The following is a 27,952-nucleotide window of genomic DNA, read 5'->3' on the forward strand; positions in this document are numbered from 1 at the left end:
CCCACCACCGCCTGTTGTAAACAGCATCACTGCCGCTGAACGTATTAGACCGAGGAAGAGAGGACCCCGTAACTTTCTTTCTGATAAATATGCATATAAATATTAAATTGCGGGGCCCACGTCAATGTCTGGATCGCTGGAGGTAAAGCCAGGACCAGCTTATCTATTTGAAGGAATAACTCGGAGTGGAGCGATAAAGGAGATGGGGGGAAAACAGGGCCGAGACGCACAATGATGTGTTGGTCACCATCACCAATCTGACCACACCCTGGCTCTGCCCGAGCCGATGAAATAAATGTACACTCCATCAATATGATGGCAAATGCTGGGGCGATATATACATAAATATCTGATACATTTTTAAAAATCCTCTTGCAAATTTTGCGGATCTCTCTCTCTATCCCCCTTCCCTCTCCCCGCCTGAATAAAGTCACAAGATGTCGGCAGAACAAGGTGCTGAATTTGGCTCCTGTCGGATGTGCCTGAAACGGCTCACGTAGCCCCGTCCTTGAGTGCTGCCCTGGGCCGGATACACTGAAGTGGAGGGACGGCCGCCTCGGCAAAGGATGGTATGTGGGAAGCAGCCCTCGGGTTTCATGTTTTGTTGCCGGATCGTTGCAGCCTGGCCTCTCTTACTGCTGATGGATGGATTGCCGGGGAGGGAGGAGTTTAGGCGGCGACCATAGCTGAGATGGAGACTTTGTCCCACCACCGTCGCCTCCCAACTGGGCTGAACTTCACTGTTGTGTATTTCCCCCTCCCTGGTTTGTCTTGCAGATAGATGCTCCGCGTTTATAGTATACGAGGGGGCCAGTGTTCACAAAATAACTCACACAAATGGAGCAGGACGGTGATCGATACTCTGAAGAGACCCGATGTGTGGGAATAAACGGGCTCAACGGGGGAAAGGCTGTTCATAGTCATTGGAGCAGAATTAGGCCATTCGACCCATTGAATCTATTCCATCATTCAATCGTGGCTGATCTTGCCCCCTCAACCCCTTTCTCCTGCCTTCCCGTAATCCTTGACACCCTTAATAATCAATAATCTTTCATTCTCCACTTTAAAAAGTACCCAATGACTTGGCACACAGTCGTGGTAATGAATTCCACAGATTCACCACCCTCTGGCTAAAATAAAATTCCCCCTCACCTTCATTGTAAAGGTACATCTTTTTATTCTGAGGATGTGCCTTCTGTTCCTAGACTCTCCCACTAGTGAAACATCCTCGCCACATCCACTCTGTCCAGACCTTTCACAATTCAACCTTTCACTCATCATTTCCAGAAGTACAGGCCCAGAGCTGTCAAATGCTCATCGTACCCATTCATCCCCAGGATCATTCTCATAAACCTCCTCTGGACCCTCTCCAATGCCAGCAACATCCTCCCTCAGATATGGGGCCCAGGAAATCTCACAATACTCCAAATGCAGTCTGACCAGCCTCAGCATTACATCCCTGCTTTTACATTCTAGTCCTCTCAAAATGAATGCTAACATTGCATTTGCCTTCCTTACAAATTCAACCTGCAATTAACCTTTTGGGAATCCTGCAAACACCTGAGTCCCAGAATCTAGAGGCACGGGGGGGGGGGGGGGGGGGGGGGGGGGGGGGGGGAGGCATTTAGGATACCTTCCTTCATTAGCTGAGGCACAGAATATCATAAGGAACGTTGTGGTGCCATTAAATATGCATTAATATTTTCCTACCCCATGGTTCTCCTCTGAATTTGAGAATAAATGGTCCTGTTCTCTGGGTTCCTGGGTGTCTGCTTGACAGGCTGTGCATGATTTGGGTTGGCGGAGAATATGAACAACTATTCCTTTCATGAACTGTGTGTCTTTCCATACAGTTGCCATGGATGAGGAAGATGACATGAGTTTGCTGGATGTCATTTGGTGAGTTTGTCAATATTAGCGATAAATCCAAACTTGTGTTTACTTCAGCATTTTGAAGAGTTTCTTGCTGGGCTGTTTCACTAAATAGGCTTGTGCATTTCCACCTTTGTAGTGTCTGGCAATGATTTCTGGTCGTAGAGAGATAGAAATCAAAAGGTTGAGGGTGGGTAAAAGGCCAGAGGGGGTGTCCAAGAGGAGGAGGAGGAACTTTGGAGTCAACGGAGGGCTCGAGGCCCCCGACCGAGGAAGAACAAAAGGAAGGACTTGAACTTTATTTCGCCGTCCATCACAGTGAGGAATGTGTAGGAGTCACTGTGGTGGATGTTCATGTTAAAATGTATTTTTGAGTGATTTGTTGCTTTTAATTGTATGACTGACCTGGCCAATGAAATTCCTCGTATATTGCAAAATATATTTGGCGAATAAAGTGTGATTCTGATCTGATCTGAGATGGGAGAATGAGTCATCAGTGAAGGGTAAGAACTCTGTCAATGAAATAGGTGTGCCGGCAGTCCAGATGAAGGGTCTCGACCTGAAACGTTATATGTTCATTTCCCTCCACAGATACTGCCTGGCTCGCTGAGTTCCTCCAGCAGTTTTTTTCCCCCATGATTTCTGGACATAATTAAATAGGATTAATGAAGCTAATTAAGTAGATAATGTAGAATTCATAAATGCAGAAAACTCAATTATGAGCCACAGATGGGAATATATGATCAGGCGGAGGCTAATTGAACATCAGATCACAGGTCATCTCTGTTTCAACCCATGACTTTAAGAGGGAGTTAGATGTGGCCCTTGTGGCTAAGGGGATCAGAGGGTATGGAGAGAAGGCAGGTACGGGATACTGAGTTGGATGATCAGCCATGATCATATTGAATGGCGGTGCAGGCTCGAAGGGCCGAATGGCCTACTCCTGCACCTAATTTCTATGTTTCTATGACTCACATTTACTCCATATCGATGCATCAATTCTAAAATTGACAACTACCTCCATAATTCACAAAATGTTTGGCTGTGGGGAGTGTGTTCAGATTTCTTCCACCTTCAGTGTGGAGTAATGCTTCCCAATGTTGCTCTCAAAAGCTCACATCTCGCTTTAAGACCGTGTCCTCCACAATGTTCTGTGGGCCCTTTTCTGATGCTTTTGTTATTTGAAACACCTCTATCATGTATTGCTCAAGTTTTTAATTTCTAAATTTGAGGAAACAGAAACCAAGTTGGACAAGAAGCCTTTACGGCTTGAGATTGTTCCAGGAGTCAGTTCTGCACCCAGTCCAGTTTCAGTTAAGTTTATTGTCACGTGTACAGAGATCCAGTGAAAAGTTTTTGTTGCATGCTAACCAGTCAGCAGAAAGACAGACAATACATAATTGTTCATGCATATCCTATCCTTCTGTTGTGCAGTGCTCAGCCTGAACACCATGTTCCAGCCCAGCTAGAAATTTGAGGCATCACATATTCCTATCTTCTCTCGATCTTTCTTCCACCCTTGTTTTAGACAGTGGTGCAATGTGTTGCTGCTTCAAAGCACCAGAGACCCGGGTTCAATCAAGACCTGGGATGCTGTCTGTGCGGAGTTTGCACCTTCCACCTATGACCGCATGGGCTTCCTCCTGCTGCTCAGTTGCTCCCACATCACATTGCTGGCTTCAATGCAGAAGAAGAATTGTTGCTTCCGCGTACACGAGAGGTTGAATGGGAATGCGGGAAGAATAAAATGGGATTTGGCATTGAATCCGCTGATTGGGTGGCTGGTAATCAGTGCAGACACAGTTAGTGTTGACTATGTACTTCTTGGTGTTGTATTGACGAGACATTATATATGGGGCATTTCAGATGTAAATTAGTGCCATGATTGACTCAAATATAATTTCTCATTTTACCAAATGAGCACATTTCATAATGCCATTTTTAAAATTAAAAAATAACCTATTTTCTGATCTGTGTTCCAGTGATTCTCAAGCCCTGAATGACTTTCTGCATGGATGTAACAAGGTGAGTAAATATACACTTTTACCATGTTCTCCATAAATAATAAGACCAGTGTGTGGCACTATGGAGAATGCACAGAGTGTAAGACTGATGGGATATCCCTCTTACAAAGCCGAAGAAGGGCTGAATATTTCCCTGCTGATGCTGTCGCAGGAAGGTGGGGAGAGGGGGACGGGATGGTCAGTGGCTCCGACTCCAGCAGTTGGGTGGCTGGATTTGTTCTGAATGTGCTGGTTCTGGACGGCTTCTTGATACATAATGATATTGGACGAATGCAAAATGTGGAATGTAGAGTCAGAGACTTGTACAGCACAGAAACAAACCCTTTGACCCCACTCGTCCATGTCTAAATGAGCTAGTTTCATTTGAGTATGTTTGACCTATTTCCCTCTCAACCTTCCCTATCCATGTACCTGTCCAAGTGTCTGTTAAACTTTGTCGTTTTACTGGGCTCTTCCACTTCCTCTGGCAGCTTGTTCCATGTACATCACCCTATATGTGAAAAAGTTGCCTCTCGAGTTCCTATTAAATCTTTCCCCTCCCTCCTTAAACCAAAACCCTCTAGTTTTGGACTCCCTTACCCTGGGGAAAAGACTATGACCTCTCAGCTAATCAATGCCCCTTGTGATTTTACACACCCCTATTAGGTCACCCCTCAGGCTCCAACACTGTAGAGAATAAAGACCCACCGATCCAGCCTCTTCTCAAAACCAAACCATTTAAGTTCTGGTAAAATCATCGTTAATCTGATTTGCATGCTTTCCAGTTTAACAACATCCTTCTTGGTGACCAGAGCTGTACACAGTACTCCAAATGTGGTCTCATCAATGTCTTGTGCAGGTGAAACATTTGGGGGAGCGCTTTGCCCACCGTGGGTCAGTGGTGTCAGAAATAGAAACATCAGCGGTTCGCACAGTATATGTGGACATTGAGAAGCAGACAATGGTGAAAGCTGGGAAAAATTGGAGCATGCACGTGTTTTCAGCAATGGAGAGGATGGAGGGGTGAGAAGGACAGATATTATGTCAGTGTTAGGCTATAGACCAGTGGGATGAGGTGACACCAGCGGGGGTGATGCTCGCTGACAGAGACATGTTAAGGTGATACCAGAAGTGGGATGGGGAGGGTGTGGGGGATGTGGCACGAGTCTGCAGATGTTGCAATCTGAAGTAGTAAACGATCTGCTGGAGGAACACAGCAGGTCAAGCAGCATCTGTGGCGGGAGAGGAATGGTCGGTGGTTCAAGTCAAACCCCCAGAGACTCTGCACCAGAGACTCACTCTGCAACGTTCCTTCCACTCCACAGATGCTGCCCGACCCACTGTGTTCCTCCAGCAGGTAGATTGCTGTTGGCAGATGGAGGCCAGTTTCACCTGACACCAGAGCTAGCTGGGGAAGGAGGAAGCCATTGACGGGCCTGTCTTTGGTTGACTGATTTGTGTACAAGGTGAGCTCTCTCCACCAGGTGCCGGGTCCGTCCCCGTCAGTCGGTGAGGGAGGTTCCAGCCAAGCGGCAGTACCCGCTGCCTGTGCCGAGATCTCCGAGCTGGAGGATGACCTCGTGGACTGGTCGTCTGCCTCCACGGGGAGTGGGGAGGTTACTGGTGGCAACCTGCAGCGGATCCGGCCAGAGAAGGTCCACATCAGGCTGCAGACCCGGCGAAAGGAAGCCACACAGCACACCACGCTCTCCGCAGGGTTGGACACCAATCGTGGGGGCGCAACTCTTCCACAGCAGCCACCCAGCGCCCCTCGACCTCCCACCCCCACTACCCCTCGACCTCTCACCCCTACCACCCCTGGACCTCTCACCTCTACCACCCCTGGGCCTCTCCCCACCATCGCCCCTCGACCTCTCCCCCCCTCCACCCCTCGACCTCCCACCCCTGGACCTCTCCCCACCATCGCCCCTCGACCTCTCCCCCGTTCCACCCCTCGACCTCTCCCCTCCTCCACCCCTCGACCTCTCCCCCCCAGCGCCCCTCGACCTCTCCCCCCCTCCGCCCCTCGACCTCCAACTACCACCACCCCTCGACCTCTCCCCCCAAGCTCCCCTCGACCTCTCCCCCCCAGCACCATTCGACCTTTTCCCCCCGCCGCCCCTCGATCTCCCACCCCCGCCGCCCCTCGACCTGCCACTCCCGACACCACTCGACCTCTCACCACCAGCAACCCACGACCTCCCACCCCCAGCGCCACTCGACCTCCCACCCCCGCCACCCCTCGACCTGCCACCCCCGCCACCCCTCGACCTCTCACCCCCAGCACCCCTCGATCTCTCACCCCCAGCACCCCTCGACCTTCCACCCCCGCCACCACTCGACCTCCCACCCCCGCCACCCCTTCACCTCCACTGCCCCAGCCTGCCAACCCTCGCTCCATCAACAAGAGCAGCAGCAGGCATTGTCTATTTCGGCAGGTGGGATTGAGCAAGGAACAACCGATGGCCAGTGTTCAGACCACATCCAATGGCAGCCCTGGAATCTCCAGCCTCGGACAGGCCAGTCCACCCGTTGCAATGTCCAGTGGCCCGATTCATCAGCAACTACTTGCCAAACCCGGCTGCTCTTCACTAAGCTGCTGCCCTGCCTCGCCTTTGGGCAACCAAGTGACCCCCAGCTCGCTGGTGTGTGTGTTGCAGAAAGGCACCAGCCTGCCTAGGAACTCACTCTTTGCCAACGCAAGCCTCTCACCGCCAACACAGCCGGTCACCTTCAAACCAGCCACCACTCGACAGGTGGTCCACCCCCCACCGTCCAGCATGAATGTGGTCCACAGAGCTCCCCCTGCAATACAGCCAAAGCACTGCCTGAATATCCAGACCAAAGCTCTCCAGAGAAGCCCAAAGCCTTCCCTTAGGCCAAACTCTCCAGCCCTGCACAACATGGAAGCTGCCACGCAGCAGCAGACAGCTGTGCTGAACCCGACCTTCCCAGTGGATGCTCCCGTCCGGAATGTCGTTCTGCCGCCCTGGGCTTCCAGCCCGATGACAGGGCAAACACAACCAGCACAGCCCCGCTTGGACAACCCCACGTTCGTTCATGTTCCAACCCAGGCCAGCACCCTCTCAGTTCCTCAGCCTGTGGTTCCAGCCAAGAGACGGTTTATTCTACCAGGACATTTGGCCTCGGTGGTCAGTAGACTCCAGCCACTGCCGGCTGCTTGTGCCGGGGCTGGTTTCACTGGCCAGAGCTCAGTGACTCTGGGACTGCCCAGGCAGCCTGCAGCCACACACATTGTGGGCCATCAGGGTCCTTCTGGACAGTTAAACGCCAAGAAGCCTTCACCTGCACAGATCCTGACGGGCCAAAGCACGGCATGGCACAGGACAAACTTTGGGCAGGTGTCCGCAGCGCCGGGCAGGCAGCCGGTGGTTGGCGGTGGAAGAGCTGGCGTTCTCACTGGACCCGGTCAGCTGGCTTCTTCCACGCTGCTTCGGGTGCCGACTCATCCGGACGCTGACTTCCCACAGTCCCGATCATCTGATCAGTGCGTGAGATCTGTTGTACAGCCCATGTTGCTGCCAAACCGGATAACCGTGCCCGGCGACACTGGCCCCACGGAGCATCCAGTGACCCTGCAGCAGCTGAGTGCCGTCCCCTCCGGCAGCTGTGGCGTGCAGCCACGGGCTTCCAGGAACGCGGAGCTGACACCGGGTCTCGGACTCCTACAGACTCGCACTCCGCCTCCGTGCTGCCCCCACGCTCCAGCCCAACTGCAGGGCTCGTGGCATCATCCTCCTCCCCTCTCAGTCACACCCCCACAAACTGGCAACACCCTGGCTGAAAACACCGGCCAATGCATCAGCCAACTGGATGGGAGATCCACACTCAACTGCGACCAGCTCTTGCTGTTCCAACAGGTCAGTGCTTTCCGATGGTCGGAGATGTATCAGTACACCAGGTTAATGGAGCATGGAGGTAGCATCAAGGAATGGCAGCAGAATGGTTAGATTACTGATCTAGTACTCCAGAGCTCTGGAATATTAATCTGCATAAACTAAACATTACTTAAAATCCCATCAGAGAAACTGCATAATTAAATTTGATACATTTTCACACTGGTTCGCCCCAGCTTACAAACACCTGACTGAAGTACAGCCCGTACATACGAGCAAGTGCTTTGGAGACGGATAGGATGGATTTACTGGCTTGCTGCTGGGCACTGACATTCTAGTTACCACAATGAATCCCATCTAGAAACAGACATATAACGGTACAATACAGGAATAGACCGTTTAGCCCACAATATCCATGTCAAACATGATGCCATGTTACCTTAATCTCTTCCGCTTGCACGTGTTAAAAATATCTCTCCCTTCTAAGAGACGATGCAAAGATATTCATCAAGGATCCTGCGATCTCCTTTCTTGCCTCTCTCGATAACCTGGGAGAGATCCCATCAGGCCCCGGGGATTCATCCACCTTAATGCTCTTCAAGAGTCCCAAGAACACCTCCTCCTTAATCTCAAACTGCCCTTGGATATTAGTATTCTCCACACTGTTTTCACAGTCCTCCATGTCCTTCTCCTTGGTGAGTAGTCGTTTAGTACCTTGCCGCTTGAGTACTTTCCTCCTTTATATTCCTCAAAGTTCCTGACTGATTCCATCCTCCTAAATCTTGCATGCATTTCATTTTTCTTTTCGACCAAATGCCCTGCTTTTTACTCTTGTCTACCTCCCTATACTCACTCTGCAGGACCTCTTCCTTTTCCTTGGCCATTTGTGCCGACACCACCCTGTTCACAAATATGTAAAAGGATATGATCAGTACAAAATACTGAATGGACTGGGTGTCTTTCTCACGAGAAGGCTGAGAATAGTCATTTAAAAGGCTTTTAAAAGATAAGCTTAATCTTCTGCCTTGAGGCACAACTAAAATCAGGGCCCACGAGTATACAAGAGTCTTTAATGAATCAAATAAAGAAACATTTTTACCCAGGGACTGGTGAAGTGTGAAACTCAGTGTCTTAGTAATCGAGTGTAGTGACATTTTAGGGGATGCCGGGTGAAAAGTGATTTCACTGTTTGGCTGAGATGGAGTCGAGAGAGAGGGGGTTGAACTAGGGCAGAGGTGTTTAATGGTTTTCTCTGAGGGGTAAATCTTCCATAGTCAACATGCTGAAATCAGGTTTCTGTTACATTTATCTGAGCCTGTTTATTTTCCAACCACAGAAGGAGCGGAAGCAGCAACTTCTCTACCGACAAGTCTTGAAGATGCAGCAGGAGAGAGGGCTGTGCCTGACATCTACAAGCCGCCTGCCAGTCGGCAGCGCCGCAGTACCCGCCATCACCAGTGGGGGGAGTGGAGCTGCAGTGCCAGCAAACGCTGTTCCAATGGAAGCCGAAATCCTCACCGCCGTATCCCGGCCTCAGTCCAGCCTCTTCCTGCCAGTTCTGGCAAGCCAGGTACGATCGATTCCAGCTCACAGCAGCATTGTTGCATGATTACACAGCGTCCCACAGCAGGAATCTGCAAGGATTATAAGCCTTTAAGCTTGTGATTTTTGTCCTCAGCTGTATTCAATTATTGAAGGGTCCATTGACATCCCTGCCAGATGCTCGTTGCAGTCCTCCCACAAATTAACACAGCTCACTACTTAAGGTGTGTTTTTAATATGGCCAACATCCCAAGGTGCTCAGGTGACAATGATGGCATTGAGTCACAACAAGAGGTGTGAGGCAGATGACCAAAGTCGGAAAACTTAAAGGACGAATGAGAAAGAGAAGAGTTAAGGAAGGATGTTCTAAAATTCAGGATATTGAGATTTGACTCCTCAATGTCTGGTTTCGGAACGATTACATCTGGAGATACTGAAGGACCCCGAGGGGAAGAAGTACAGATTTCAATAGGTGCAGGAGTAGGCCATTCGGCCCTTCGAGCCAGCACCGCCATTCACTGTGATCATGGCTGATCATCCACAATCAGTACCCCGTTCCTGCCTTCTCCCCATATCCACTGACTCCGCTATCTTTGAGAGCCCTATCTAGCTCTCTCTTGAAAGTATCCAGAAAGCCAGCCTCCACCGCCCTCTGAGGCAGAGAATTCCATAGACTCACCACTCTCTGTGAGAAAAAGTGTTTCCTCATCTCCGATCTAATAAGGCTTACCCCTTATTCTTAAACTGTGGCCCCTGGTTCCGAACTCCCCCAACATCGGATCAGAGGATCGGTGAGCTGCAGGAGTTTGGAGATTGGGATGGCTGACGGGGAGAGGTTGAAAAGTCAGTAGGAGAAGTGGTGGTAATCCTGGGGCACTGGGTCTTGCATGGGGAGCAGCAAGACTGTTCCTTGATGGGGTACAGTCAGCAGGCACTGAGGGGAGTCTGCTCCTTCACTTGGTTTAACCTGGCTTTACAGAAGAATAAAAGTGGTTCAGAAGGAGAATGGGGGACAGATGAGGCCGGAGAGCACAGGGAAGACGAACTGGAAGGAAAGTGACTGGATCATTGGCAATGTCTCGTGGCCGGCACTCTAATGCAAGTATCCAAGAAATAGACACTGTCTGAAGTCACAGGTCGATTGGACATTGTAGCTATTGGTTTAGTTTAAGGTTTAGAGACACAGCATGGAAACAGGTCCTTTGGCCCACCGAGTCCATGTCGAGCATCGATCACCCATTCACAACAGTTATCCAACATTCGTATCCACTCCCCACACACCATCGGCAATTTACAGAGGCCAATCAACATACAAACCCGCACCTCGTTAGTGTAAAGTAGATCAATATTTATCCACGCAGGCTTTCGAACAGAAATAAAATGAAATGACCAGAGTACAAGCTGTCAATCAATGGTTAGCCAGGATCCGTTTTACATTTGGAGGATGGAGCTAATGTCAACAGGAAGCAGCTCCTCTCTCCACAGATGCCTGTACTCAACGTGATGCAGCTGCACAGTACTCTCCCGCTCGGCAGGCCACTGGCATCATCCCCACAGGGCTGAGTCAGAGAATAACTCCAGGGAATACCTCGGTGTCCTGTCAGTTCCCACGTTGCCAGTTCAGCAAGGGAAGAGTTTCAGCAGCACAGACAGTGAGTGAGGCTGCTTTGACTCTTCCTGGCTGATCCTCATTCGCAATGGACAGGATATCAAAAGGAGAGGGCATCCGATTAAAGTGGGAGGAAGGCGTCTGAGGAGGGAAGTTTAATTTTTTAGTACGCTGCCAGAGAGATGGTGGCATTAGACCCAATCACTATGTTTAATAGACATTTAGACTGGCACTTAAATAGACAAGGACTGAGTGTAAGTAAATGGTATTAGCTTAGATGGACGTGAGGATTAGTATGAATATGGTAGGCTAAAGGGCCTGTCCCTATGGAAGGAAGAATCCATTGACTTGTTGGGCTTCAAGAGCAACATGAGACAAGGTTGCAACATTGCTGTGAGCCTGGATCCTTGCACCAATGCATTGGATGCATAGTTCAGCAAGGGTGAAGGCAAGCAGGGCGGGGCAGCCGGCTGGTTCCAGACTGGCCATGTTGCACGTCTGCTGTGTTCCAAGCACAGGAGATGCTACAAAGTGAAACATGGTCCCTGAAGACCAAATTCATCCTGGACAGAGTGGGCAGCAATGATAAAACTCTCACCTCTCTCGTCTCCGGCCAGCAATTGATGGGAAGCAGTGAGGTGGAAACCATCGGGTGAATCACATTTGTACATGAGTGCCCGGGGCAGGTCAACAGACGTATTTGTCATTCCAGCAGTGCCTGTGGGTCCCACCGCACAGCTCTGAGACATGGAAATGATAGAGGACGGGACTGGGCGCATTCCACCACTGGTTCATGCAATGGGAACCACATCCACTTCCTGATGCTGAGGTCTGCCATCAGCAGTGGCTGGAATTGGAAATCTTTGGACTCACCGTGCCGTTTTGTCCAAGTAACCTCTGAACTCTGCACCATCTCCAAGAACCTGCTGTGCAACTGGACCTGACCTCTGGGCAGATTGCAGCTGGTGTGGTCATCCATAGCAGAGGCTGACTCCAAGTATCTCAGACCTGACCACATTAGTGTGGAAGATCCTCGGGAGAATGTCCTCTGCCAACTACTGCACTCCAGCCAGACATGCAACTGGCAAGAGACACCAATATTAGTTAAGGAAGCAATTGCAGCTGAGATTTGTTATGCCGTATTTGGAGTATTGTATGCAGAAGCGGTTCATCATAATGCTGCCTGGATTAGAGAGCATTAGCAGCTAGGAGAGGTGGACAAAGTTGGATTGTTTTATCGGGAGCATTGGAAGCTGATGGGTGACCTGACAGAAGTGTATTCAAATTATTGGGTGTGGGAAGGAAATACAGAAGCTGGTTTACATCGAAGATAGACAAAAAGCTGGAGTAACTCAGCGGGTCAGACAGCATCTCTGGAGAAAAGGAATAGGTGACGTTTCGGGTCGAGACTCTTCTTCAGACCCTTCATCAGTGTCTTTCTTTATAAAATTATTGATGGACATTTGTAAACAGATGTGTTTTACCACAGTCCTATAATTACAGATGGTCACTTTTTATTTATTTATTTTATCAGATTTATTTAATAGCTGGCATATAAATTTCCCATGGGACATTATATGTGTTCTTGGATCAGCAGTACAGAACACAACTGAATTAGAGTGTATTAGTTGTAAGGAGAGGTTGGACAAACTTGGATTGTTTTCCCTGGAGTGTCAGACGTTGAGGGGAGACTTAATAAAAGTTTATAAAATTATGACGGGCATAGATAGAATAATCAGTCAGAAAATGTTTCTCAAATACTAGATGTCAGAGTTTTAAAGTGAAGGGTAAATTTAAAGGAGATTTACAAGCCAATGTTTTTGCACAGTGTGATAGGTGCCTTGATCACACTGACAGAGGAGGTGATGGAAGCAGTACAACAGCAATGTTTAAGAGGCATTTAGACAGGCACATGGATGGGTAAGGTATGGAGGGATATAGACCATGTGCAGGCAGATGGGATTAGTTTAAATTGGCATCATGTTCAGCACAGGTATTGTGGGCCAAAGGGGCAGTTCCTGCCGTCCTGCCCTATTCTGCAAGAGGGTGGTTCAACCAATCAGGCCATGTAAGTTGAACTGAGGAACAAACCCCAAAAGATCAAGTGAGAACATATTACAGAAATAGAGCAAATGGCACTGGTGTTGGTGATTTCAACCTCACACACAGAAAACAAAAATAAGGTAGAGAGGATTCTGAATTCTTAAAATGCATCAAAAACAAAAGTTTTCAAGTTAGTACTTGGTGAGACCAGATGTAGTGGAACAGGTTTTGGTGGTCCCAGAGAATGGAGCAAGGCAAGTGGGCATTGTGGAATATGTGATTAGCATGGTAATGGAAAGGGAAAAAGGCAGAACAAAAGTAGTTTAGTTTGGTGATGGTCAATATTACCATGCTGAGGTATGACTGAGCTAAAGACTCCTGGAGACAATCACTTATGGCCTCCTCTCTAATGGCCCCTCTTAGCCTCCTCTCTAATAGCCCTGTCCCACGGTACGAGTTCATTCCAAGAGCTCTCCCGAGTTTGCCCTGATTCGAACTCAGAGATTTACGGTAATGGCCACTAGTCGGTACTCGGGGCTCTCGTGGACATTTTTCAACATGTTGAAAAATCTTCACGAGTCTTCCCGAGCTTACCTGCCGTTAGCGAGTCTTCCAGAGTACCTGCCGTTAGCGTTACGAGCTGCTAAGAGACGTCCCCGAGCTCCGACGTACCCGCTACGTTCATTCTCCGTGCTTACCACGAGTTTGATTTTTTTTAAACTCGGGATAGCTCTTGGAATGAACTCGTACCGTGGGACAGGGCCATTAGAGAGGAGGCTGAGAACTAGGCACCAATAGACACCAAGGACTATGAGGGCAGTTACAGCTTCCAACCATTCAACCCTACAGAAAACAGAGGGGTAAAATTAGAAAGAAAATGGCAAAGCAGGTACTTTAAAAAAAGACAGGTAAAGTCAAGGAAATTCTTTAAAGTGTTTCATAAAGAAATGAATGGAAAGCGCGATAAGGAAAGGAAAGGGTAAAGATTATTGTTGACCAAAATAGAAAGTTGGGTGAGAAGATGGAAGGGATGGGCAGTTTCAATGAACCCCTTGTCTCTGTCTTCATCGAAGATGAGGACACTGCAGGGAAGTAAGTTTGGAATAGTGTGATTCAATCAAGGTTTGTGAAGTGAAGGTTGTGTCTGCCTGTCCTGACAGAGTTCCTTGGAGAAAGCATGGTAAGCTGGTGAAGGTTATGATGAGTTGCAGGACAGATGATCAAAAAGGTGGAAGCTCCAGGAACGCAAAGGGGATGTAGCAAGTTTCATTCAAAGTCGGCTTTTGGTCGCAGGGGTTTTACAAGCTGGAGCCTGCGTACACGTTGCAACTGTAAGTGAACGAGTAACAACTTAGTTTTGCAAATGTCTGAAGTTGGTGTGAAGTCCAGAAAATCCTAGTGCTGGAAAGATTTGCACTGCAAAGATACCTTTCCCTTTCCCTATGTCATGAATGAAATTGACAAGCAATTACTTTGATTAACACTTGTGCAATGAAGGAGGACACAAAGTGCTGGCGTAACGCAGCAGGTCAGGCAGCACCTCTGGAGAACATGGAGAGGTGATGTTCTGATCGGGACCCACCGCTGGATTGTGCCACATACCAGACCACCACAAGGCCAAGACCCGCAGCGGTGCAGAGGATGCGACGTCAACGCTCACTGCCTCCCGGTCTCTCTAAGGCCGGGATCACCAAAGCTGCCACCAACCCACTCCCAGAACAGTCCTACCGACCTTCGCCACCAGGCCGGGCTGCCCACACCATCCCCGGCTCGCACTGCCTCCCCGGCTGCTTCCAGACCCAATCTACCAACCCACAACACCAGGCCAGGATGCTGACACCACTCCCGGCCCACTCAGCCTCTTCCAGGCGACACCTGCCACCCACCACTGCTGACCCTTACCTGCACTCCAGCTGCCCACGGCCCACGACCGATGACTCCACAGATCCTCGCCTCTCCCCGGGGCTGTCAACCTACCTGGAATCCAGGCCCAGTTCCAGATCGACTGTCGAAGAAGGGTCTCGCAACGAAGCGTTACCTATCCATGTTTTCCAGAGATGCTGCCTGACCTGCTGAGTTACTCCAGCATTTTGTATCCTTTTGTGTATTAACCAGCATCCGGAGTTCTTTGATTCTACTACTTGTGCAATGATACTGTATTACTCAGCAATCCCTTATTCGGGTGTAGCAGACAATCGGCAATCCCCCCCCCCCCCCACCATAATGAAGATTTACTAATCTATTTTTCTGGAAGAAATCGCCACATTTAGTTTGGAATCCATCAGACCATTTTAACTCACTAAGGAACCTGTTCCATACAGACTGCTCCCTCCCTAAAATATTGTTTCCTAAAAATGTGTCATTTTACTTGTTCTAAGTCTAGCTTTCAAAGGTCTGTTTATTGTCACGCGTACTAATTAAGGTACAGTGATATGTGAATTACCATACAGCCATACTAAAAAAAAGCAACAAGACACACAACTACATAAAAGTTAACATAAACATCCACCACAGCGGATTCCCCACATTCCTCACTGTGATGGAAGGAAATAAAGTCTAATCTTCTACCTCTTTATTCTCCCGCGGTCGGGGCAGTTGAACCATCCACAGTCGGCGATCGAAGCCCCCGTGTCGTGACGGTCGAAGCTCCTGCGGCTTGGAGCTCCCGAAATCGGTCTCTAACCAGGGACCGCGAGCTTCGTGATGTTAAAGTCCGCAGTTGGAGCTCCGAGGTCAATCCCCGACAGGGGACCACCTGCTCCACTATGTTAAGTCCGCAGGCCCCCGCGGTTGGAGCTCCCGAAGTCGATCTCCAGCAGAGACCACCAACTCCTTGATAGTAGGCGCAGTGCGGATGGAGATACGATACGGGAAAATATCCGTCGAGGTAAGAGATTTAAAAAATGGTTTCCCCCAACCCCCTCACCCCCGACATAGAACAAGCTAAAGAACACTAAAACATACATTTAACACGTACTATAAAACAACAAAGAAGAAAGGGACAAGACTTTGTTGGCGAGGCAGCAATTGCGGGCGCCAACCGGTGGCCTTGCATCTCAGAACAAAATTGCAGTCACTAAGGATGTTTTTGTGAAAAGGAAATTGTGTTCACTAATCGAACGCCGATCTGTGAAGGAGTAACGTTTGCTATGGATAAAGGGGAGCTGTTGAAGTCCTGTATTCACAAGGCATTTAATAAGGTGCCACATCAAAGGTTATTGTGGAAAGTGTGGGAAGTAACATAAGGGTATGATTGAGTAACAGGAAACGAGAGATATAATTGGTTGCAAACAAGTAACAAGTGGTGTGCCACAGGAATCATTGTAGAGGTCACAACTTTTTTACCATGTACATAAATAACAGATGAAGGCACCGAAGGTATGGTTCTAAATTTGCAGATAATGCAAAGGTAAATTGTGAAGAGGAATAAAGATTACAAAGGGATACAGCAGATTATTTAGACAAATGCTGGGTTACCCAATTTGGTTTTAAAAACTGAGAGATGGAGGGGTCGGCACAGTGGCGCAACAGTAGAGTTGCTGTCTTACAGCGCCAGAGACCCAGGTTCTAGTTCTATAGGTGGTTGCCTATACAGAGTTTGTATCTTCTCCCTGTAACCGTGTATTTTTTCTCCGGATGCACCAGACACCGTTAAACACCCACCTCCCCCCCCCCCCCCCTCCACCACCCCCACTCCCCTCCACCACCATCATATCTGAATATTGATTATAGCTAAAACATAAAAGCAATATTCTAATCCAGCTTTCTAAAGCCCCATTATTTTCTACTTTATCTGTTGCCTTTCAGAATTCAGAAACATTATATTATATTTCTGTCATATTTGAGGCATGGTTATTGTTACCAAGTTGATGTGTGACTTTCATAAACCATTGTGGTTCCCACAATGCAGCTCAGATGGAACTTTTCCAAACTGGATGCATTAAGTCACAGTGAAGTAACTGCAAGTTGGGTTTGTGTCTTGGCATCACCCCTGAACCTACTCTCTATGATCCATGAGACAATGGATGCATTGGGGAAGGGGGATTCAGAGGGAGAAACCTCTCAGATGTCAGTTGTATCTTCATGGAAACCAACAGCAGAAAGTTTAAGAAGGAACTGCAGATGCTGGAAAATTGATGGTAGACAAAAGTGCTGGAGAAACTCAGAGGGTGCAGCAGCATCTATGGAGCGAAGGAAATAGGCAACGTTTCGGGCCGAAACGTTGCCTATTTCCTTCGCTCCATAGATGCTGCTGTACCCGCTGAGTTTCTCCAGCACTTTTTCAACCAACAGCAGAATCCTGATTTGAGTTCTTCTCTGTCTCTCGAAAATATGTTTGCTTCCTTGCCACAAGGACTGTGGTATCATTGTTTGTGCTTTTTATGTGTGTGTTTTGATGAAGTGTTTCAAGGGTTTGGTTTAATTAAGAGTGCATATGTTTAAGCATTCTTAATTAAATTTTGTTAGTTACCCCCAATTGGAATAATATTCGGGGTTGGGCATCACACTGTACGTGGGGCTTGGAGCGGGATGGAGAATTGTAGCAAGGTTCAGAACGGATAATGCAGCGACATGGGGTTTGGCCTCCATTCATAGATGAAGAGAGGTTGAGGAATATTGGCATAGGTGCAAATAAATCAGAGTTGAGTTCATGGTGTCCAGGTCCCATAGAGGGTCCAGGCTCTTGTTGAGGGAAGAATTGATATGTGCCATAACCAACCTCTCAAAGCGCCACATCACCGCGGACATTAGTGCCACTGGTCGGTAGTCATTGAGGCATGTCACCTTCATCTTCTTGATGCACTTTTAAAGCAGGTGGAAACCCCAGTCCAGAGGAACCAGATTAATGAATATAAAATGGAAAGAGAGAAGAAGGGGAGAATAGGTGTATGTTCATGTGGGGCACAGAGAGAGGGAGGAAGAGGGGTGGATGAATTGGGAATTTCAATGTACATACCATTAGGTTGTAAACTACCCAAGCAGAGTATAAGGTGCTGTTTATCCAGTTTGCATGAGGTCTCACTATGGCAATGGAGGAGGCCAAGACAGAAAGGTCAGTATGGGAATGGGAAGGGGAGTTAGAATGGTTGGAGAACTGAGTGCAAGTGTCTGGTGAAACAGTTGGCAAGTCTATGATCAGTCTTGCCGATGTACAGGAGGCCACATTGGGACCACCTATTGCAGTAAATGAGGTTAGAGGAGGTGCAAGTGTACCGTTGTCTCACCTGGAAGGACGGCCAGGGTCCGTGGATGTGATGTCAATGGGTGGTGAATCTGTGGAATTCATTGCCGCAGAAGGTTGTGGAGACCAAGTCAATGGATATTTTTAAGGCATTGATAGATTCTTGATTAGTACGGGTGTCAGGGGTTATGGGGAGAAGGCAGGAGAATGGGGATAGGAGTGAGAGATAGATCAGCCATGATTGAATGGCAGAGTAGACTTGATGGCCTAATTCTGCTCCTATCACATGAACATGATGGAGGTGGTGTAGGGACATCTCTAGTGGTTGCAGGGGAAGTACCTGGGGAGGGGCTGGTTTCGGTGGGAAGTGATAAGTGAACCATGGAGCTGTGGAGGAAGTGGTCTCCGTGGAAGGCGGAAAGAGGTGGGAATAAAAAGATGTGGCGTGATGGGATCATGTTGAAGGTGTCGGAAATGTCGGAGAATGATGTGTTGGATGTGAATGGTGGGGTGAAAAGTGACGAACAGGGACCTCTATTTTTGTTATGTCTGGGGGAAGAGGCAGCAAGAACAGAACTAAGCGACACAGAGGAGAAACTCAGCGGGTGCGGCAGCATCTATGGAGCGAAAGACATAGGCAACGTTTCAGGCCGAAACCCTTCTTCGCTCCATAAATGCTGCTGCACCCACTGAGTTTCTCCAGCACTTTTGTCTACCTTCGATTTTCCAGCATCTGCAGCTCCTTCTTTAGCGTTTTGGACACAGGGGAGACATGGGTGGCGGATCCATCTATGATAGCAGGAAAGAAACCATGTTTACTAATGAATTAGGACATCTCGGCAGTACTAGAATGGAAAGCCTCATCTCGGAAGCAGAAGTGGTGGAGTCGGAGAGATTGAGAGATAATGAGGCATGGAAGGGAGGACGTGTAATCCAGATAACTAAGGGAGTTGGTGGGTTTGTCATTGTTGTCAATCAATAATCTGTCCTCTGTGATGGAGACAGAGTGATCAAGAAAGGGAAGAGAGGTGTCAACACCATAGTTAGTCCAAGTGAATTTAAGGGCACGGTGTGAGTTAGTGACAAAGGTTATGAAATCAATTTGTTCTGCAAGGATGCAGGAGGAAGCCCTGATGTAGTCTTCAGTGTAACGGAGAAAGAATTGGGGGATACTGCCAGTGATATTTGGAACAAGGACTCAGGCACGAAATTTCGTTCAGACCGTAAGGTCTGAATGACAATAAAGGTATTCAATCAATTCAATTGATGCAACCAATGAAAAGGTATATGAGAGTGCCCATAGCTATACCTTTAACTTGAAGAAAGTGAGAGGTGTCAAAAGAGAAGCTTTTGAGGGAGAGGAGAAATTCTTTCAGGCGGAGAAGAGTGTTAGTGGAGGGAAACCTGTGTTGAAGCAAGAACTGGAGGACCTTGAGACCTTCCCGGTGGAGGATGGAGGTGTAAAGGGACTGGACGTCCCTAGTAAGGATGAGGCAAAGGGGGCCTGGAAAGTGAAAGTTATTGAAGAGTTGAAGGGTGTGTGAGGTGTCTACCTGAGATGTCTTGGATGTAGGTCGGAAAGGAATGGACAAGGGGGAGGAGAGAAGATAGAATCAAGGTATTTGAAAGATGGACACAAAGTGCTGGAGTAACTCAGCGGTTCAGGTAGCATCTCTGGAGAAAAAGTGATTTTTCAGGTTGGGACCCTTTAACCTGTCTTCAACATTCCTCCTCCTCTTGGACTCCCCTCTCTGGAATCTTATCCCTGTGAGACATCGACGATCTTGACTTTTCTATTCCCCTTACCTTCTCTAATCTAAAAGAAGGAAGGGTCCTAACCAGAAGCGTCAGCTATCCTTTTTCTCCTGAGAATCTGCCTGACCCACTGAGTTACTCCAGCACTTTGTGTCTATCTTTGGTTTAAACCAGCATCTGCCGTTCTTTGTTTCTACATCAAGGTATTTGAGATGTGTTCTGTGGGGCAGGTCAGGCAGAATCAATGGGTCTACTAGGGCAGTCCTGGTGGTGTTTACTCTGGGAAGGAAATAGAAGCGGGCAGTGAGGCTATAAAGTTGGGAGCTGTGGAGGGAGACGTGATCGCCAGAGGTGATGAGAATGGTAACAGTCTGCAAGATGATGGCCTGCCCTTCATCTGTGGGGTCATGATCAAGGGGTTAGTATGAGGAGGTATGGTGCCTGACCTCAGCACGGTGGAGGTCAGCCTGCAGACTACAACAGCACCTCTTTTGTCGGTGGGTTTAATACCAATGTTGGGATTGCTGCTAAGTGAGTGGAGAGCTGGGCGTTCAGAGGGGGTGGGATTGGAGTGGGTATAGAGGGTGGAGAGGCCAAGACAGCTGATGTGCTGACAGTTGGAAATACAAAGGTCCAAAGAGGGGAAGAGGCTGGCGGGGGGAGTACATGAGGAGGAGGAATGGTGGAGACGGAGGGGGGGGTCATATTCTTGAGACAGGTTTATTGAATCAATTCAGAATAGCTGTGGATCCAACCAGGAAATTTTAGATCTGATCATGTGTAATGAGATGAGATTCATCAGTAATCTCACACAAAAGTGTAGTTTGGAGAAGAGTAATCATGTCATAAAGTTTCATGTTCAGCTTGAAACTAATATATAGATATTCAAAGCTAATACATGAAACTGAGGACGTTGGTTGGATGAATGTACAGTGGAAGGGAGGACGTTAGATTCGTGGATGACTGGGACCACTTCTGGGGAAGATGCGGCCAGTACAAGCTGGAAAGGTTGCACCTGAACTGGAATATGTCAGCATTTTTGTTCCTGCTGTTGGGGAGAGTGTCAACAAATCTGGCAGAAGAGTGGGACAGAGTAGATATGCAGATGTGTTAAACTGAGTTCTTTTGTCAATCTAATTCAAGAAAACTTGATTCAAACCCTTGCTGCTGTTGAAATCGATTCTTTATTCAGTGCCGAGACTAATCTCTGAACCTCCCAACACAGAGCTGAAAGCTCCAGGGCAGGTCCAAAGAATTAGTGACTCTGGTATAAACTCAAGGCATTATATACGTATTAGACATTTCTGATACAGAGGACAGGACAAACTAGTAACCAATCATCTGAGTCCTTCTGGTGATTTACAACAGCAGTCACATGATCCCCCCTTCTCTGGCCTCATTTTACAACCTTCGTTTGCCTGTGGTTTAACTTTGTTTAGAATTATTTTATTTCAACAAAGCAAAACCCCAGTAGGCTCAATTATCAAAGACCACTCCTCAAAATATAAGATACACACATATAATACAATGATCACACGTCATACAAACAAACACATTTTCCATACCAAGAAGAAGGATATTTCTATAAATCTAAACAAGGTCTAATGTTTACAATCCTACTTAGACACAATACATTTCATAAATGGTTTCACTACAATTTTACACAGTTTAAAATACTATTACCTATGTATTAAAAACATTAATTATGAGTTCTCGAACTACACAGCTTCTAAGTTAAATTCAAAACCCACACACACCTCCCAACTCCAAACATACATGGGTCGTAAATCTGTCAACTTAATTGATAAGTGTTTTGTGCCAGGATACAGTTTCATTCTTAACTTACAGCCTCCCCTTTTCCTACTCTCTCTGGGAGATGGATTTTCAATCTCTCTGCAAGGCCTTTTACAAATATTACAGAACACAGGGTAAATTTAGAACTTCAGACCATTACCTCAAATGTACATCTGCTTCTTCGACTTTCTATAAACAGAAGGAAGGTAACAAATCCATCAATCTGATTCTTCCTCTCCAAGCATCCATCCCTTATCTCAACCTCATTATAATTTAACATAGCCAAAGCTAACCACAGAGTCTATGATCTCTCAGCCTTGAATTCTGTAAGAGGCCCCATTCAGTAATCCATTCTTCAACACAAAGTTATATCAAATACAATTTCTTCCAGCGTTATAATTGCCTCGAAGCAATAAACTAAGCTCTGCAGCTTCAGATTAGCGTTTCTATGTTTTGATTCATTTGTTCCATGTTTGTGTTTCTTTGTACTTTATTTCTTTAGGAGACATGTGTTTCTGAAAACCTTAAGCTTTTCTCTTGCAAATTACCTAGCTTATATAAAAGTCACTATCCGAGCGGTTCTATTATATACTATTTCCTCAGATGGAGGAAGGTATAGTCAAATGTAGAAGAAAAGCTGTTAATCCAGTAGGCAAAGCAGATGTGGGATCGATAAGGTTCTTGGGAAAGATAAGAGGTTAAATTGCATATTTTATTCCATGGAGTCGGACTAGTAAGACAGGCGAGCAGGGTGTTGATCAGCACATGGGAAGGTGATATTATTGTGTCACAGAAACATATTTGAAAGAGGGGAAGGACAGGCAACTTAACATTCCAGAGCGCAAATGCGCCAGGTATAATAAGAGGAGGCAGCTTTGCAAATATTGATTATCTGTATTAATGAGGGGGGGCTATCCTGGAAGGCTCTTCATATGAGGCCATTTGAGATGGTAGACTTCAGAAACAAGAAAGGGGCAATCATTTTGGTGGGATTATACCATACACCAACTAACACTCCAGGATCATATGAGAGCAGGGCATAAAAAAGGAAGGATCACAATGAAGAATGTTTAATTATCATCTGCACTGGACCTGAACCAGAACAATTACTTACTTGTGTAGGAAGGAACTGCAGATGCTGGTTTAAACCGAAGATAGACACAAAAAGCTGGAGTAACTCAGGGGGACAGGCAGCATCTCTGGAGAGAAGGAATGGGTGATGTTTCGGGTTGAGACCCTTCAGACGTATTTATTTGCTGCAACTTTACAGGCCTTTAAGATGCCAAATCAACAATAAAAATACAGTAAATTGTCAATTATTATAAACTAGACCATGAAGAGATTGTGGTTGGTGTATTCAGGGAAGAGGTCGGTGAAATTCTCGAATATGAGAGATCATACAGTATATGTCTTAGTGGGCTTTAACATGGATACATCCCCAGGGCCTGATGAGCCATGTGGAGGAGCCATCTTGGGGTACGGCTGCTAACCAGCAGCCGTCCGTTTAATTCATTTTTTTGGGAAGTTTTTAGTTAGTCTTGTTCTTCGTCTGTTGGAGAAATGGACTTCTTAATGTGGGAGGAAGGGGGTAATTATACTTCTAGGTCCCTACCTGGTCGGTGAGGCAGCTTTTTCTCTGGGCTGCCCCGTCGACCCGTCCTCGTGGCCTACCAGCGGGCGTGGAGCGCCGTTTCCTGGCGGGGACCGCCCAGCACCTCGGCTTCGTTGGCGGCACAGCGCTGGAGCGCTATCGCGGAGCGGAGCGGGCGATGCCTTGCCTGGGTCGCCGCGCTGGATCGACGCGCTAGAGCTCCGGTGAGCTGTGACCGCTGAGATCAACACCTCCGGGCTGCGGGTCTGCGGAGCAGAGCGGGCGGCACCGACTCAAACATCGGGAGCCTGGGAGCTCCAACCCGGTGCGGCCTTGTCGGCTTCGGAAGCCGCGGTCCCCAGCTAGGAAGCGGCCGTTCCAGGTGGCCCAGCCGCTGTGAGGACTCTCCCGACGCCGGGGCAACACCACCCGGCCAGAACGGCCAGGAACATCGGGCCTCCGTAGAGGCAATAGCGGAGGCCTCAATAGGCCTGACTTTGGGTGAACTGGGGATGGGGACTGGACATTGTGCCTTCCCCCACAGTGGTATCCACTGTGGGGGGATGATTTTTTTGTGTGTAAGTAAACATGTTAGTCTGTGTCCAAGATGGCTGTCGGAAGGGAGAGTGGACGCTGGCGCGCTTTAGCTGCCGCTGCTCTCTCTTCACATTGTGTTTTTTGATTTTTTGTCTTTGGAGCGATTTCTGTCTTTAATTTGTGTATTGGTGATGTCCTTATTATTCTTTTTACTCCGACTATATGTTTTTTTCTCTTCTGTTAATTTCTGTAAGGTGTCCTTGAGACTTTGAAAGGCGCCCGAAAATAAAATTTATTATTATTATTATTATGATGATGAGACATATCACAGGCTGCTCTGGGAGCTAAGTGTGGAGATTGTTAGGGCTCCAATAGATATTTCTGGCCACAAGTAAGATACCAGATAACAGCAAATGTGGTATATTTATTTAAGGAAGGCAGCTGGGATAACCCAGGTAATTATTAGACCAACATCAGCGGCACAGAAATTATGAGCAAAAAATTCTAAGGAACAGGATTTAGTCTTCACTTGGAAAGGCAGGTATTGATAAAAAATAGTCAGTGACTTTGTTAAGGAGAGATCCTGTCAGACCGGTTTGATTCAATTATTCTCAGAGTGTATATATGAGGGCAAGGAAATTATGTTGTCTATATGGATTTCAGTAAGAGTAGGGGACTGGTTCATAAGATTAGGGCTCACGAGATCCATGGTAAGTTGGAAAATTGGATTGATAATAAGAAACAAAGTACAATGGTTGGGGGTTGATTTTGTGCTTAGAAAATCTATGATCAATGGTGTTGGCATCGTAACTCTTATCATAAACATCAATAGTTTGTCTGTGAATATAAGATGGGCAGAACAATAGCAAATAGAATGTAATTATTGTAAGTGTGGGTTGGGAGGACTTACGAGGGTAGTACATCCACAATGAATGGTTAGGCTCTCAGGAGTATTGAGGAACAGTGGGACCTTGGTATACAAGTCCAAGGATCTCTGAAGGTGGCAGCATAGATAGATGTGGTGATGAAGGCACACAGAATTTGTACCTTCATGAGTTGGGCAGCGAATGCAAGACCAGGGAAGTCTTGGTGCAACTTTGTAAAACATTGGTTTGTCCACAATTGGAGTACTGTGTACAGTTCTGGTGGCTACAACATAGGAAGCTCATTATTACTCTGGAGAGGGTAAGGGGTAGATTCGCCAGGATTTTGCTGGAGAGGAGAGACTAGATAAATTGCATTTGTTTCCTGTGGAGTAGAGATGTCTGAGAGGGGACTGGGAAATCAGTGTACGTGGAACCCAAAGTTACTCTGCAAGTAATATAGATGTGGAACGTTGGCCTTTATTATAGGAGGAATGGAGTACAACGGTCGGGAAGTCTTGCTGCAACTTCCCAGGGTTTTGGCCAGACCGTTACTAGAATACTGCAAACACCTTTGGTTTCCTTACTTAGGAAAGTATACGGTTACCTTGGAGACAGTGAAGAGGAGGTTCCAGATGTGAAAAGTTTTCTTATGAGGAAAGATTAAGCAGATTGGGCCTTGATTCTCTGACGTTTTAACGAGAGTTGATCGCTTTGGAACATGTAAGATCCAGAAGTAGCCTGGATGCCGAGATGTTCTCTCAGTTAAGTGAATTTAGAACTCTGCACTCTTGGGATAACGGTCCCACATTTAAGTCTGAGATAAGGAGGAATTTCTTCTCCTGAAGGACTGTGAATCTCTGGAGAAGTTTACCTGAGAGAGCTGTGGAAGCTGTGTCACTGAAGGCTGTGTTGGGTAAATTGTGCATCTGTGTGGGGTTGAGGCAGGAATGTAGGAACGTTGATCATGACTCCGGCAACATGAGGGTATGTAGTCAGAGGATACCGGAATAAGCTTGATGTAAACGTACCTGAAGGGGGAGGAGAGCACGTTGATCTCGAAATGCACAGCTGCAATGGGTGCTGGATCGTAACTTTTGGGAAGGGAAAAAAAATCTTGTAGATCCATGGGGAAATAGTAGGGAGGAATGGGATAATTGGGCTTTGCAAAGAGCCAGCACAGACAAGGTTGGCAAGATTAAACTGTTGTAATGAGTTGGAGAGTTTTGCACCAGCGGAGGTGGTCGGGTATCGTTCTCCTCCCTCCTCTTCATCTAACGTTTTGTAGATGTTCCCTCACATATCTCCCTCACAGTGCTCCGCCTTTTATCTCCCAGCTGAGAATCAGTGCTGCACAACCTAATGAGAGGCTGGCAGTTCCTTTGTAAAACCAGTCTAGCAGTCACATTACTTGAATCAGTTGTAGGGTTGTTGATGGGCAGGACCGAGCAACACCTCCGCTCGGTTCGCAATAACCAACCTGATCTCCCGGTGGCTCAGCACTTCAACTGCCCCCTCCCATTCCGAATCCAATCTTTCTGACCTGGGCCTCCTCCATGGCCAGAGTGAGGCCCACCGTAAATTGGAGGAGTAGCACCTCATATTTCGCTTGGGTAGTTTACACCACAGCGGTATGAACGTTGACTTCTCCAATTTCAGGTAGTCCCTGCTTTCTCCTTCTTTCCCCTCCCCTTCCCAGCTCCCCCGCAGGCCACTGTCTCCACCTCTTCCTTTCATCTTCCCGCCCCCCCCCCACCCCCCCACCCACACATCAGTCTGAAGAAGGGTCTCGACACGAAACGTCGCCTATTTCCTTCGCTCCATAGATGCTGCCTCTCCCCTGTGCAATTCTCCAGCATTTTTGTCTACCTTCGATTTTCCAGCACCTGCAGTTTCTTCTTAAACAGGCAGGATATAAGGGATGTGTTTACACAGGAACTATAATCCCCCAGTTTGCAGAATTAACCATAATTCATGGAGATAAGCTTGATGCCCATTACTGGAATACTCTGACCAAAGGATAATTGACACTGGTTACACCGCGAGAGGGACTCGTCGTCATTGGGAAAGGGAAGGATTTCCACCCACTAGTCTTACGTTCCACTTTAAGTACAGTGCAAACGGACAATTGGTTTTAATTCTGTCTTCCACCAGACCCGGTTGCTGTGGGTGGCTGAGTGTGTTGTTATACGTGCGCTCTGCAAGGACAGCGTCTCCACAATGGCAAGGGGCATTTCAGACCATTCACATAAAACCACTGTCCAGCCGTAGCTGCAAGTCTACGCTACAGGTAAGGAATCGACTGGAAAGCACCTTCACCTCAAGGTATCTTCGCCCTTAAGCTCACCTTTCCCAATACTCCCTTGCAGAAAGCCAAACCACATTTACATCAATTGCACGTCCGTTGCGTATATACCTCCATTGCGAGCGCACGAGGACGTGTTGTGTCCTGCTTGATGAATGGAGTTAAAAACACATAACATTCCAGGTGACCAGCAGGAAGCACATTTCAACACAATGGAGATAGTCACAGGGTCACACAGAATGGAAGCAGGCCAGTTAGCTCAACAGGTCCATGCTGAACAAGATAGCCCTTCGAAGCTGATCCCGTTTGGTCCATATCCTTCCAAATGTTTCCAATCCATGTTCCTATCCAATAGAATTTTGTTCCTGCACCTGCTTCAATGACTTCCTCTGGCATCTCAATCCACGTAACCAATCCTTTCCTATAGCTCATCCCTGCAAGTCCTGGCAACTTCCTTGCAATCCTTCTCTGCAATCTTTACAGTTTAATGGCAGCCTTCCATTTGTAGGATGACCAAAGCTGAACCAAATACTCCAAGTGCAGCCTCACCAGCAACTTCTTCAACTGTAACCTAACATCCCAGCTTCTATACGCAATTCCCTGACTGAAGGCCAGCATGCAAAAGCCTTCCTCACCACCTATCTACCCACTACACCACTTTCAGGGAACTTTGTACCTGGCACCTATGAAACTGGCAATCTGAAATAAAAAGAGAAAATGCTGGAACACTCAGCAGGTCAGGCAGAGAAGCAGAGCTAACAGTTTTTGTCAGACTCTTCATCAGAACTGGAGAAATAAAAGTTGTTTTAAATTCTGAGGAGTTTTTATATAAACAACTGGAATACGCTGCTAGGGCAATTGGTGGAAGTTGATACCACAGCAACATTTAAAAGACATTTAGATGAACACATGAAAAACCAGGGTAAGGAGACTTCATGGTTGACACAGACACCGTGTGCTGAAGGGCCTGTTCCTGTGCTGTACTGTTCAATGTTAAAA

General features: G+C 47.4%; 1 protein-coding gene across 1 annotated transcript in view; it reads left to right on the forward strand.

Annotated features, from left to right (window-relative positions):
* The first annotated feature begins 407 nt into the window (after positions 1-407).
* The window catches only part of LOC116977297 (BRD4-interacting chromatin-remodeling complex-associated protein-like), a 45,334-nt gene continuing 17,789 nt past the window's right edge, over positions 408-27,952 (forward strand). Inside the window, exons 1-5 of the mRNA XM_033027795.1 lie at positions 408-569; positions 1,854-1,899; positions 3,855-3,897; positions 5,360-7,756; positions 9,069-9,302. Coding sequence (XP_032883686.1) covers positions 1,859-1,899; positions 3,855-3,897; positions 5,360-7,756; positions 9,069-9,302 — 2,715 coding nt within the window. The 5' untranslated portion in view covers positions 408-569; positions 1,854-1,858. The remainder of the gene's footprint in view (positions 570-1,853; positions 1,900-3,854; positions 3,898-5,359; positions 7,757-9,068; positions 9,303-27,952) is intronic.

This window comes from Amblyraja radiata, chromosome 9 (assembly GCF_010909765.2).
Source record: "Amblyraja radiata isolate CabotCenter1 chromosome 9, sAmbRad1.1.pri, whole genome shotgun sequence".
Lineage (NCBI taxonomy): Eukaryota > Metazoa > Chordata > Chondrichthyes > Rajiformes > Rajidae > Amblyraja > Amblyraja radiata.